The sequence below is a fragment of the Ptychodera flava genome, chromosome 10 (assembly GCF_041260155.1).
Source record: "Ptychodera flava strain L36383 chromosome 10, AS_Pfla_20210202, whole genome shotgun sequence".
Lineage (NCBI taxonomy): Eukaryota > Metazoa > Hemichordata > Enteropneusta > Ptychoderidae > Ptychodera > Ptychodera flava.
The window spans coordinates 10167207-10181283 of record NC_091937.1 but is presented as its reverse complement, the minus strand read 5'-3'; the positions used below and the strand labels follow the sequence as shown (position 1 = coordinate 10181283).

Sequence of the window (14077 nt, the reverse complement as noted above, 5' to 3'; positions counted from 1 at the left end):
AATTGTATTCTCATTCTGTTGCCTTATAATTAGTCACCATATGTATTTCCGGATTTATCTCATGCCATTTCTTTTTTATTTCTTTTTTTCTTTTTCTTTTTCGAGTAAGCTCTTCTCCACTCTCTCTGGATTCTTCATAACTTCTTGTTTTTCTTTAATCGGTGAATTCTTGATCTAATTTCTCCTATGAGTTTCTTTACCTCATCCGATATTTCCATGCTGCACTACATAATGTCAAATTTTGATTTGATCCCTCTACAGTCTCTTGCAACATCGTCGACATTGTTGAAAAGTTTGGTGGCGTAATCTTTGGTTACTATACTAGTATCCTCTCCAGACTGTGAAATGGAACACGTTAGACAGTTTGCAGTGGATATTTTTGGCCTGGGGTGATTTTCATTAATTTGAAAGAAAACTGCGACATTGTCGAGGTCATCTTTGAAAATGGGCTTATCAATGTGTGATACAAGCCTGGTGCAAACACCGACAAAGCCATGTAAGGAGATAAATTAATTCATTCCATACGCACATTTGTCGCAGATTAACGCACCGGGAGCCACAGCGCCCTCTATAGCTGCTAGCTAACAGTATGCTGGGGGTCATGGGTCAATCTTGAGTTCGGTGTGACAGTCAGACGTCGCGTCAGCGAACCTTCCCGGTTAACCTTCGATCTTTTGGTATTGACAGAGCAGGACTGAAATTTTGCCGAAATGCAGATAAAGTAGGTGAGAATTCCATCTATGAAACGGTCGGTGCATGAAATACACGCACATGAGATACGCTGCCATGCCGAGGCCGCAACGGTGATGACAGTAAGTGTAAACGTCAACAAACTTCGAATTTGACCGATGACCCTTGGACAGGGACCTTTCAAGCTTTTCAGTGCTTGGCTGATTGCATATTGATCTGCTCAAACGTTGTACTGCGACAAGATTAGCCAGAGTGTTCTAAAATGGAAGGACATAACGACGGAGATCTGCAGAAAGAATTTGACAAACGGCGAATGAAGCGATCCAGGACAACGCGACGATATAACGCGCGACTGCGTTTGTGCTTGAGCCTTTACTTATTTCTTCTGGGATCGGCGACAGCTGCGGCTGCAGTGTACGGTCCACAGCTTTTAGATCAGCAGCCGACAAGCGGTTGGTCGACGTACATCAGCGGTGCGGTAGGGTTGTTATGCATGTATTGGCTTCTACAAATCTGTTTCCCCCGTTGGACATGGAACGGCTATGGGTTTGTTATACCCATCAAGAAGGCCGTGCTGGTCACAAGCTGTGACACCATGCTTGGATACTACCTGGTTAAACGAATGGACAACGCAATCTCTACAGTGTTTGCTGGTACAAACAACCCAGGTAGGTGGTATTTCAACCGACCTGGATACTCTGTAGATGTGTCAAGCGAATTGCGTGCGCCCCCAGCGGTAAGCTGCAGCACAGTCCCTATATGATCAAGTTGGCTACAGTTTGCAGCCCCTCGATCGTTGATGACGCAGTGGCTTCGCAAAAAAATCCGGCTCACACCCGATGTGGCCAAGCCAGACCAATGTGGCCAAGCCAGACCAATGAGACACATCAGTGTGGGTATAAAATGTTGCGTAGCGAACCAGGGAAAATGAGAGAGCAAATGATTTTATGTGATGCACTTTGGCAAGTGCATGTAATAACAATACGGTTAGGCCTGTACCTAGCTCTGCGTGGCTGGACTCTGTGCCGTTATGACTGGGCTCCTGAACTTTTCCTATGGCGCATCGATCACCAACAATATTTGTTTCCATCGAGTTTCACTTCACCATGCTGGGATAGTAATCAACCAGGCAGACTTGCACTAAACGTCGATTATTCGGTCGTCTATGAGACTATGAGGTCAAATCAGCTCGTCGCCGCCTGACCTTAAAATATAACCAGGCACACCCTTTCCCTTTCATAACTTATGGTCACATACGATGGAACGTGAATTTGGTCGTACCTTTTGGCCAAACATGGAACACAAATTTTGTGATTTAAATTTCAATAGCTCTTACATGTTGCTGCTGCGAAAAAAAGTTGCACCAGTTAATGTCTAGTAGCTGCGTTTTGTATGTTAAAAGGAAACCGTCGTCCGAACTGCGCCCGTGCGAGTTTCTTGTTCACAAACGATGTATTTCGTGCACGATATCTAGATTCACCTTATCATACCAGCAACATTTAAATTATGCGATGTAGATTATGACAGACATGTTTAACTTTCATCAATCACCATCATACCTTGGATACAGTGTTGCCATTGGTCGTATTGGTCCATACACAGAGTAATATCATAGACAGAGTGGCAACACTTGCATGCCTTTTGTTACATGGTCGTCTCGGTAGACTATTGGCTTTTCATATTAAAATGAGCTTAAAAGGTGTTAAACTTTTTGGAGGCTTGGTTTGTGGTTGATAATTACACGAGATTATGCGAAACATACGACGAGATGGCATCGTACTGCCAGTCGCGTAGCAACCATAGTTACTTTGTGAGCTCTCAGGCCAGAAAACACTGCCTCACGCCAATCAAAACATAACACGCCAGCAGTTTCATAAACATGTCCTTTCTTGGCGCACGTGTAAAAGACGGTATGACTGACCGTAAACCATTGAGTAAAACCAGACAGTATCGATAAAAGACTTTCAAATTTGGTTCAAACACACTCATTATATATTCATAAAAATATGAGAGGAATTTTTAAAACGGTAAAACCCACTTTCCTGAAGCTCAAAACACTTCCGTTTTCGCCAGCACATCAATTCCGATCAGCACCACACGACAACAACAACACAACTTTGTCGAACATACTTTCGCTGAACAATTGGTGAAAATCCGAAATTACCGAAGGGTGCATGGTCGGCACTCTTCGGAAAGAGAGCCAAGAGCTTCGTGAGGCGAGGCAAACATGGATTGCTTACGTAACCGCTTCACGCCTTAAACAATAGCTGTTGCCACTCTGTCTGATATTACTCTGTGGTCCATACAACCGTTGAGCGCAGTTCCGACGACTGTATCCCTTTAATCGAAAGTTTTTGTTCCAAGCTCAAAAACATGTAAAAATGCTCGTCAACACAGTGTCTATACGTGCAAATGCACTTTTCTTGTTCACACACAATTCACATGTCAACAATAGCATGCAGTGTTCACGTACAGACTGAATTAGTCCGTGGGCTAAGGGGGTCTACGTGCACCCCCCCCCCCACAGGATAACAAACCTGTATTTTTCAGAACCCTTGGGATCCCTAGAATACGAAATGGAATTTTAACAGGAAAAATATAGGGACGCAATAGCTGTTATGGTCATGTTTTGAAGGGTACCGCAAAATTACGATTTTCCAAGCCAAATGCATTTTCGTCAAATCTGTCTTCTTGTAAGTCATGTGCTGAGCTCATTTTTTAACATAACCTCACTTGTTTGGTATCATTAGAAAGGGAATTTATTCCTCTTTAAGATGACATATTGCACTATGCAATATCTTCTACAGTTTTTGTCAAATATAACCAAAACTTACCCCTTACCCCAAAATTTAACATTGCAAATTACAGTAAATCTCAAATTCTACCAATTTTTTAGCTAGGCATAATAAAATATGCAATGCTTTGTCTGAAATCTGTTTTATTTGATACAGGGACATGTCAGAAATATGAAATAGACTTTTAACAGAAAAAATATTGGGAATCTACAGCTGTAACAGTCATATTTTGAAGGGTACCGCAAAATAACAGTGTTGCAGATTTGCATGCATTTTTGTTAAAACTGTCTTTCTATAAGTTATCTGCTGAGCTTGTTTTTGAATATAACCTGGCTTGTTAGGTATCATTAGAAAGATAATTTACTAATCTTTAGAATGACATATTGTAACATGCAATATCTTGTGTAGTTTTCATGATATATAATCAAAACTTACCCCATACCCCAAAGTTTACATTGAAAATTTCAGTCATAGCTAAAACCAAATTCTACCAATTTTTTAGCTTGACACAAAAATCTGGCCGTTTTTGCTATTAAATCTATTTTATTTGGTACAGGACATGTCAGAAATATGAAATAGACTTTTAACAGAAAAAATATTGGGAATCTACAGCTGTAACAGTCATATTTTGAAGGGTACCGCAAAATAACAGTGTTGCAGATTTGCATGCATTTTTGTTAAAACTGTCTTCCTATAAGTTATCTGCTGAGCTTGTTTTTGAATATAACCTAGCTTGTTGGGTATCATTAGAAAGATAATTCACTAGTCTTTAGAATGACATATTGTAACATGCAATATCTTGTGTAGTTTTCATGATATATAACCAAAACTTACCCCATACCCCAAAGTTTACATTGAAAATTTCAGTCATAGCTAAAACCAAATTCTACCATTTTTTTACCTAGACATATAACATCTGGCCATTTTTGCTATTAAATCTATTTTATTTGGCACAGGAACATGTCAGAAATATGAAATAGACTTTTAACAGAAAGAATATTGGTATTCTATGGCTGTAACAGGCATATTCTGTGGAGTACTGCAAAATCACAGCAGTGCAGACTCATATGTGTTTTTGTTAACTTTGTCCCATTGTAGGTCATCTGCTGCGCTTATTTTATTACATAACCATGTTTATTTGGTATCATTAAAAAGCTAATTCACTACTTTTTAAAATGACATATTGTTATATGCCATATCTGATATACTTTTCATGGAATATGACGAAAACTTACCCCATACCACAAAGTTTATATCGAAAATTACTTTCGTAGCTATCGTCAAATTCTACCAATTTTCTAGCTAGACATAACAAATAAGGCAATGCTTTATATGAAATCTTTTTATTTGGTACTGGGGAATGTCAGAAATATGAAATAGACTTTTAACAGAAAATATATTGGGACTCTACAGCTGTAACAGTCATATTTTGAAGGGTCTCGCAAAATCACAGTATTGCCAACTCGCTTGCTTTTTTGTTAAATCTGTTTTCTTATAAGTCATCTGCTGAGCTTGATTTTTGACATAACCTGGCTTGTTAGGTATCAATAGAAAGGTAATTTACTAGTCTTTAAAATGACATATTGTAAAATGCAATGTCTTGTTTAGGTTTCATGAAATAGGACCAAAACTTACCCCATACCCCAAGGTTTACACAGCAAATTACTGCAAATCTGAAACTCTACCATTTTTTACAATTTATTAACTTTATATACCAAAGGCAATGCTTGTATGCAATCTATGAAATCTGTGTTTTTGTTAAAAAAGTATGTCACAAATATGAAATTAACTTTTAACAGGAACATAATATGATTTTGTAGCCTTTTGGATCATATTTGGAAGGGTACCCAGGTATCAGGGCAAATTTGCCGAAACACATACATTTGCAATATATGGGTTCCCCCTCCAAAAATGATCAAATGGCTACTAAATTGTATCATCTTCCCGTTAAAAGTTAATTTTATACTTGTGACATACTTTTGTAACAAATAAATCAGATTTTAAACAAGAATTGCCTTTTGTATTATGTGCAGCAAAAAATGGTAGAATTTAAGATAAGCCGTAATTTGCGATTTGAACTTTTTGGGTATGGGGTAAAGTTTGACCATATTCCAGGAAAACTATGAATGACATTGTATATTACAATATGTCATCTTAAAGAAGAATAAATTGCCCTACTAATGATACCTCACAAGCCAGGTTGTGTCACAAAATAAGTTCAGCAGATGACTAAAAGAAGAAGAATTTAACAAAAAAGGTGCCAGTTTGCGGTACTGCGATTTTGCATTTCCCTTCAAAATATGGCTGTTACAACTATACAGTCCAAATATTTTTTCTGTTAAAAGTCTATTTCACATTTCTGACATGACCCAGTACCATATACAACAGATTTAATACCGAAACAGAGCTATTTTTACAGTCTAGCTAAAAATTCACGGAATTTGATCACGTTATCTATGACAGTACTTTCAATATAAACCTTGGGGTATGGGGTACGTTTTGGTCATATTCCATGAAAAATATACAAGATATTGCCTGTTACAATATGTCATTGTAAAAACTATTCAATTACCTTTTCAATGATACTAAACAAACCCAGTTATAATAAATAACAAGCTCAGTAGACGACTTATAAGATGACAGATTTAACAAAAACGAATGCGAATCAGGAATACTGAGATTTTGCTGTACCCTTAAAAATACAGCTGTTACAGCTATAGAATCCCAATATTTTTTCTGTTAAAAGTTCATTTCATATTTCTGATATGGCCAAGTACAAAATACAACAGATTTCATACAAAAAATTGTCTAATTTTTTATGTCTGCGTAAAAAATTGCTTGAATTTGACATTAGCTATGACAGTAGTTTTCGATGTAAATTTTGGGGTATGGGGTAAGTTTTGGTCATATTTCATAAAAATCTGTACGAGATATTGCATGTTACAATATGTCATTTTAAAGATTAGTAAATAATCTTACTAATGATACCTAACAACTTACATTATATTCTATAAGAAGCTCAGCAGATGACTTAAAAGACGATAGATTCAACAAAAATGCACGCAAGTCAGGAATACTGAGATTTTGCTGTACCCTTCAAAATCTGACTGTTACAACTACAGAATTCCAATCTTTTTTCTGTTAAAAGTCTATTTTATATTTTTTACATGACCCATTACCGAATCAAATAGATTTCATACAAATAAATGCCTGATTTTATATGTCTAGGTAAAGAAAATGGTAGAATTTGATTTTAGCTATGACTGCAATTTTCAATGAAAATTTGGGGTATGGGGTAAGTTTTGGTCATATTTCATGAAAACTATAGAAGATATTGCATGTTACAATATGTCATACTGAAGACTAGTACATTATCTTTGTAATGGTACTAACAAACCAGGTTATATTCAAAAACAAGCTCAGCAGATAACTTATAAAAAGACAAATTTAACAAAAATGCATGCAAATCTGCAACACTGTTATTTTGCAGTACCCTTCAAAATATGACTGCTACAGCTGTAGATTCCCAATATTTTTTCTGTTAAAAGTCTATTGCATATGTCTGATATGTTCCTGTACCAAATAAAATAGATTTAATAGCAAAAACGGCCAGATTTTTGTGTCAAGCTAAAAAAATGGTAGAATTTGGTTTTAGCTATGACTGAAATTTTCAATGTAAACTTTGGGGTATTGGGTAAATTTTGGTTATATATCATGAAAACTACACAAGATATTGCATGTTACAATATGTCATTTCAAAGATTAGTACATTATCTTTCTAATGATACTTAACAAGCCAGGTTATATTCAAAAACAAGCTCAGCAGAAAACTTATAAGAAGACAGTTTTAACAAAAATGCATGCAAATCTGCAACACTATGATTTTGCGGTACCCTTCAAAATATGACTGTTACAGCTGTAGATTCCCAATATTTTTTCTGTTAAAAGTCTATTTCATATTTCTGACATGCCCTGTACCAAATAAAATAGATTTCATAGCAAAAACGGCCAGATTTTTGTGTCAAGCTAAAAAAAATGGTAGAATTTGGTTTTAGCTATGACTGAAATTTTCAATGTAAACTTTGGGGTATTGGGTAAATTTTGGTTATATATCATGAAAACTACACAAGATATTGCATGTTACAATATGTCATTTCAAAGATTAGTACATTATCTTTCTAATGATACCTAACAAACCAGGTTATATTCAAAAACAAGCTCAGCAGATAACTTATAAGAAGACAGTTTTAACAAAAATGCATGCAAATCTGCAACACTGTTATTTTGCGGTACCCTTCAAAATATGACTGTTACAGCTGTAGATTCCCAATATTTTTTCTGTTAAAAGTCTATTTCATATTTCTGATATGTCCCTGTACCAAATAAAACAGATTTAATAGCAAAAACGGCCAGATTTTTTGTGTCAAGCTAAAAAAAATGGTAGAATTTGGTTTTAGCTATGACTGAAATTTTCAATGTAAACTTTGGGGTATGGGGTAAGTTTTGGTTATATATCATGAAAACTACACAAGATATTGCATGTTACAATATGTCATTTTAAAGACTAGTAGATTATCTTTCTAATGATACTTAACAAGCCAGGTTATATTCAAAAACAAGCTCAGCAGATAACTTATAGAAAGACAGTTTTAACAAAAATGCATGCAAATCTGCAACACTGTTATTTTGCGGTACCCTTCAAAATATGACCGCTACAGCTGTAGATTCCCAATATTTTTTCTGTTAAAAGTCTATTTCATATTTCTGACATTCCCTGTATCAAATAAAACAGATTTAATAGCAAAAACGGCCAGATTTTTTGTGTCAAGCTAAAAAAATGGTAGAATTTGGTTTTAGCTATGACTGAAATTTTCAATGTAAACTTTGGGGTATGGGGTAAGTTTTGGTTGTATATCATGAAAACTACACAAGATATTGCATGTTACAATATGTCATTCTAAAGATTAGTAGATTATCTTTCTAATGATACCTAACAAGCCAGGTTATATTCAAAAACAAGCTCAGCAGATAACTTATAGAAAGACAGTTTTAACAAAAATGCATGCAAATCTGCAACACTGTTATTTTGCGGTACCCTTCAAAATATGACTGTTACAGCTGTAGATTCCCAATATTTTTTCTGTTAAAAGTCTATTTCATATTTCTGACATGTCCTTGTATCAAATAAAACAGATTTCAGACAAAGCAATGCATATTTTATTATGCCTAGCTAAAAAATTGGTAGAATTTGAGTTTTACTGTAATTTGCAATGTTAAATTTTGGGGTAAGGGGTAAGTTTTGGTTATATTTGACAAAAACTGTAGAAGATATTGCATAGTGCAATATGTCATCTTAAAGAGGAATAAATTCCCTTTCTAATGATACCAAACAAGTGAGGTTATGTTAAAAAATGAGCTCAGCACATGACTTACAAGAAGACAGATTTGACGAAAATGCATTTGGCTTGGAAAATCGTGATTTTGCGGTACCCTTCAAAACATGACCATAACAGCTATTGCGTCCCTATATTTTTCCTGTTAAAATTCCATTTCGTATTCTAGGGATCCCAAGGGTTCTGAAAAATACAGGTTTGTTATCCTGTGGGGGGGGGGGGCACGTAGACCCCCTCTAGCCCACGGACTAAATACTGTGTATCTCAACATGCTTGGGGGACTCGGTAGTAGAACAAGGTATTGTAGTTGGCATTCAAACAAACATAGTGGATGAGGGGATTAATAGCGCTGTTCACGGTTACAGGTTTGTTACTAAATATAGCTGTACGCGCGCGACATCGCACACGCAGCTTGAAATGCGGACAAATTTTATCAATGTTGCATACATGGCCGTTTTTGCAGCTAGTACTCAGAGTCGTTAATATGTTTTTTTAGTATTCATTGTTACACTAGCAGTCACCCACTGAGTTGTATTTTCGTCGTTCTTGCATGCGTAATTTTCAAAAGCGTTATCTGAAAATGCGGACAAATATTTATTTTTGGATATTAATAAGAGAACAGTGACGTAAACTGTGAACGGCCCTATAGAATCTCACAGCTCCAAGGACCTGGGATCAGATTTCTCACACGAGTTGGGGATATCATTTGTCTCACACAAGCCATAGGCGAGTGTGAGACAAAATATCCCAACGAGTGTGAGAAATCTGATCCCGGGTCCTTGGTGTGTGAGATTCTTTTTCTCACATGACCACAAAATGCGTTAAATTCACATGGGGCACGTACAACATTATCTAAAATCGCGACAACTCTGTCGTCTGCCACTGTACTTTGACCTGCTTACTTTGTAGTTCCGGCCCTTGTGTTACTCGCCGTGCGATTGGATAACATTTTGCGCGAGGAACGAAACAGGCTGTTTATCATCCAATCAGAACGTGTAATATTTACTGCAGAGTTTAGGGCGATTTTTCCCACACCGTTGATCCCGCACTCCCAGCGGCCAGGAATGTGAGAGCAACAAACGTTACGTCCACTCAGTTGCAACATGTCCATTGCGGTTGTATGCGTAATCATCTGCACTATAGGGCCGTGGATAATTACATGTAAAACATGCACAGGGTAAACGCAACTTCTGTGTTTAGGGGGAGGGGGTTTGGCTGTATTCGCAAAAATCGCACGACAAGTTTTCCTATCGCAACATCTCGCCAGACGTTTTTCTGTATCGCAAAATATCGCGCTATGTTGTTTGGCATGTCAGGCCAGTACGGCACCGGCGCTACACCAGCATTCTTTTGAGATATTATGAGAATCGGCGCACGAGTAAATAAATTACGTAGCAATCATTTTGATAAACTGTTTGATTTCACTCTATTGGTTGCGTTATTATTTGAGTTAGCGCTGAACAGAAATGATTTTAGAGGGGGGTACGCGGGGCCGGTCGGTAGCGTATTCATTATTTCAAAGCGACGTAATCACCGATTGTTGGATGCCGATACAGAATGAGGCTTGGTTGGATTTGCGCACTTCCAAACTTTCGTTCAGGGGAGGGGAAGGGGGTTGAGGACAAACGCACTTAGTTTCGTTTACCATGCGCATGTTTTAATTATCCACGGCCCCTAAGCTTATGAAAGTGAGTGTCAATATATTCTCCAATATTCCATTACTTTCACAGAGGGCGAATTACCGAAGAAATTGTCAGTAGAATGCACAGACCGCACTGTCATTTTGCCTCTTGACGTCACTTCCGATGAATCGGTCGCTCGAGCCAAGGAAATTATGGAGCAATACCTAAAGAAACGTAACCATGGTGAGTACTTAATATTTCCATTTTGATCACATTCATAACTCATTGACGAATATTGCTTGCAATACCTTGTGCTACAACCAAGCCCTACACGCAGGTATTCAAGCAATATCAATGCTGTACTGCCAATGTGACCATCGATCAAAACGGATTAGAATTATTCAACGGAACTGAGATGTACATAGGTTGTGAAATGTCATATGAAGATCCAATTACTATCCCAAATTAGTTCCAATCGTGTTCCACGTCAATTCTTTGTCCACTATTGTCTCATGATATACTTGCCTGCTTAGTAACAACTCATATGCAAGGAGAATGCTATAACTTTTGATAATGTTTACATTTTTGTTCTGTAAAAACAGAACGGGAAAATTTTGGTGTTAATCTTGCTACAGTGTTGAAGTACAAAGTTCGGGCCTTGCTGACCTGACGCGTTGCATGCAGTATGCATTGGGCATATTGCCAAATGAATTGTTACCCAGACTAAAAATTCAGTCGTCAGGAATACTGTAACACTACATATTACATACACATGTTGTATAGAAAGTTGAAATCCTGATTTTAGAAGAACAAGCATTTCTATTTGAATACAATACATGTACACAGAAAGTTACAGCTAGGGGAGAGCACTAGAAGAAACATGATCTGACATTACATATTGTATATGTAATTATATATGCACAGATTGTATAATGATCAGATGCCTGATTTACTTTGTTTTCCAGATTTTTGGGGAATTTTCAACAACGCTAGCGTGACTTTACGAGGCGAGATCGAGTTGACACCTGTCGAGGTGTTCAAACAGGCAGCCGAGGTTAACGTATACGGCATGGTGCGAATTACAAAAGCAGTTTTGCCACAGATAAGACGAACGAAAGGTAACTGCTAGCCCTTTTCCAAAACTGATTTAAAATAAATTTTCAGTGTCTTTTTTGAGGAAGGGCGTTTTACTTTTCTCCTTCCAAGTTCATGAAAAAGAGTAGACAGAGTGACAAGTAACAACACAAAGAAGTTAGAATGATTTTTTGGTATGCATATATGTGACACCGCCCACGACAACTCGTCAGAATTTCTCATCACGTCATTTGGTTTCTCCCCCAGGCCGTATTGTGAATATGCACGATATGTACGGTCGTTTCTCAGTGCCCGGATGTGCAGCGTACGCCATGACGAAGTACGCAGCAGAGAGTTTCTCTGACGCCCTGCGTTACGAAATGCACCAGTGGGGAGTTAAGGTACGTATCTGTGCAATTAAGGGAAACTGGTCTATTGTAAGGAAGTATTTTGATTTGAATCAGGCATGTGAATGAACAAAGTAACCAACAAAAAACCCCCGAAAGAATAGAATGATAGAATGAGTGGATTTTATTAACCCTATGTTCATGGCGGCGATGACATGGAAACCATCCGGGCCGGACAATTAGAGTTGCCTAGATGTTACGTTTACTTTTTCCTCAACACACACAGAACTTGTGTAGGAAACGTAGTAGATACGAAAGAACCTAGTTTTTTAGTGCTTAGATAGAGGTTTCAAATGACTTATCGCGTTTGTGAGATCGAAACAGAGACAAAAGTTACAGTTCCGTCTGTCTCAAACGTGACTGCATTCATTCATCCATTCACCGTTTGTCTATATGCGTCTCATTAAAAAGGCCTGAATATCGATTGGCAACCCTCTGCATACATTGTATTTAATTTTGTCTGCCCAGAGTGTTAATTTAAAAATGCGGCTGTCATCTAGCTAATAACAACACCAGTATCGCTTGATACCCCTTTATGAATATTGATTTTCATAAAAGGGATACATTGAAACTTATATTCGTAAATTCTCAATAAAAAGCAAGCAAAACCTTAGTACACTTAAATATTAGCAACAATACAGGCTTTATCAAGTAGAGATAACAACAGTTTCGAATTCTGTCGTATTTGAAACATAAATAAGGCCAAAGTATTAAATTCTTTGTTTTGCGTCCCCACCCGCGTAGGTTTTTTAAGGTTTTCGTGAAAAACACACACAATGTATTTGAATAGGAAATTTTAGGACATGAACGCTTAGCTTTTCTGAACTAAAATTTTGTTACAATTTCTTATTTGCTGCAATCAAATTACATTGTGTTAATTTTCTTGTGTGTGTTTTTCAGCCGCGTAGACGCGTACCTTTTCCCATTTAGAGTGACGCAAAACAAAGAATTTAATTACTTGGCCTAACTGACTCTGAGATATGTTCCTCTCTATCAAAAGGTCAGTGTCCTCGAGATAGACAAGCTCTTCGCCGGGATCCATGACGTCATAAGTGTGCAAGATTCATGGGATGGCATGACCGAGACGGCCCGTCGACATTACGGGAAATCGTACCATGATGATCGCATGGCATGCTGGGAAAGAGAAGGAAAAGCCGGTGACAATGACTTGAGACCCATCGTGCTGTCTGCCATAGATGGCCTATGGTCAAGAATACCTCGAGAGAGATATTACGTCGGCGGCTTCAAGGCACAGTTGAAAACGTATTTTTACAGTACACTGCCCTCAACGATGATTGACAAACTTATTATGAGGCAGTATTCACCTGGGGTCGAACAACCCGCGGCGTTGACCACTCACTGATGCATACAATGTGTGTGCACGGTGTGTTTTAGCAATTAAAATATTTTAGGGATAACGTGTTCCTCTTGGCCAACGAAGAGAACGTAAAATTAATTCAGAGCTTATATTCAAAATGAATAAAATCGTCTGTACCGTGACCTTTTCCGGTTTGATTATTTTTAGAATAAACGGCCGAAACACTTCTGCACTGTTTTTTTTTTATTTCAGTCTCATTTTTTATTATGGGCAGCAGGGCTCGACATAAGCGCTAGCCCACTAGCCCGAGGCTAGTAAATTTTCAAGAGGACTAGTAAAAATGTCTTCGGAGGTAGTCCTGCGGACTAGTGCAATTTTCAAGTTCCGTAGCTGTCTAGGAAAGTTTATCGCTACAAAACTAATGGGACGCCGGGCCACTCATTCGATAAGAATGAACCAAGCCTCGATCATTATATATAAAAATAAACTAACTTTTACCCAAACAAATTGGACAGTGAAACAGTGAAGCAAACTTATTGATCACCAACTTAAAATGAAACAGTTTACCTGCTACGGAGAATCAAATTGTACTGTACATGCCAGTAACATGGCCCCGGAAACATGGCTCAATGCAACGCTGAGCATCAAACGGAATTGTCTGCACGTCGTGTATTTTGGTTTGCTTGAAGCTCATCACTTCGCCTAAAAACATGAGCAACCCCACAATTTCGTTCAAACACTGTATCCTTGCCTTTCAAAGAAGATTTTTCTCAAGATT

General features: G+C 37.6%; 1 protein-coding gene across 1 annotated transcript; it reads left to right on the top strand.

Annotated features, from left to right (window-relative positions):
- The first annotated feature begins 608 nt into the window (after positions 1-608).
- LOC139141954 (D-beta-hydroxybutyrate dehydrogenase, mitochondrial-like) lies at positions 609-13536 on the top strand. The gene is made up of 5 exons (XM_070711732.1): positions 609-1358; positions 10609-10743; positions 11466-11618; positions 11842-11975; positions 12982-13536. Exons 1-5 carry the CDS (start codon positions 953-955, stop codon positions 13342-13344), a joined length of 1191 nt encoding a protein of 396 aa, XP_070567833.1. The 5' UTR covers positions 609-952; the 3' UTR covers positions 13345-13536.
- The last annotated feature ends 541 nt before the right edge of the window (positions 13537-14077 follow it).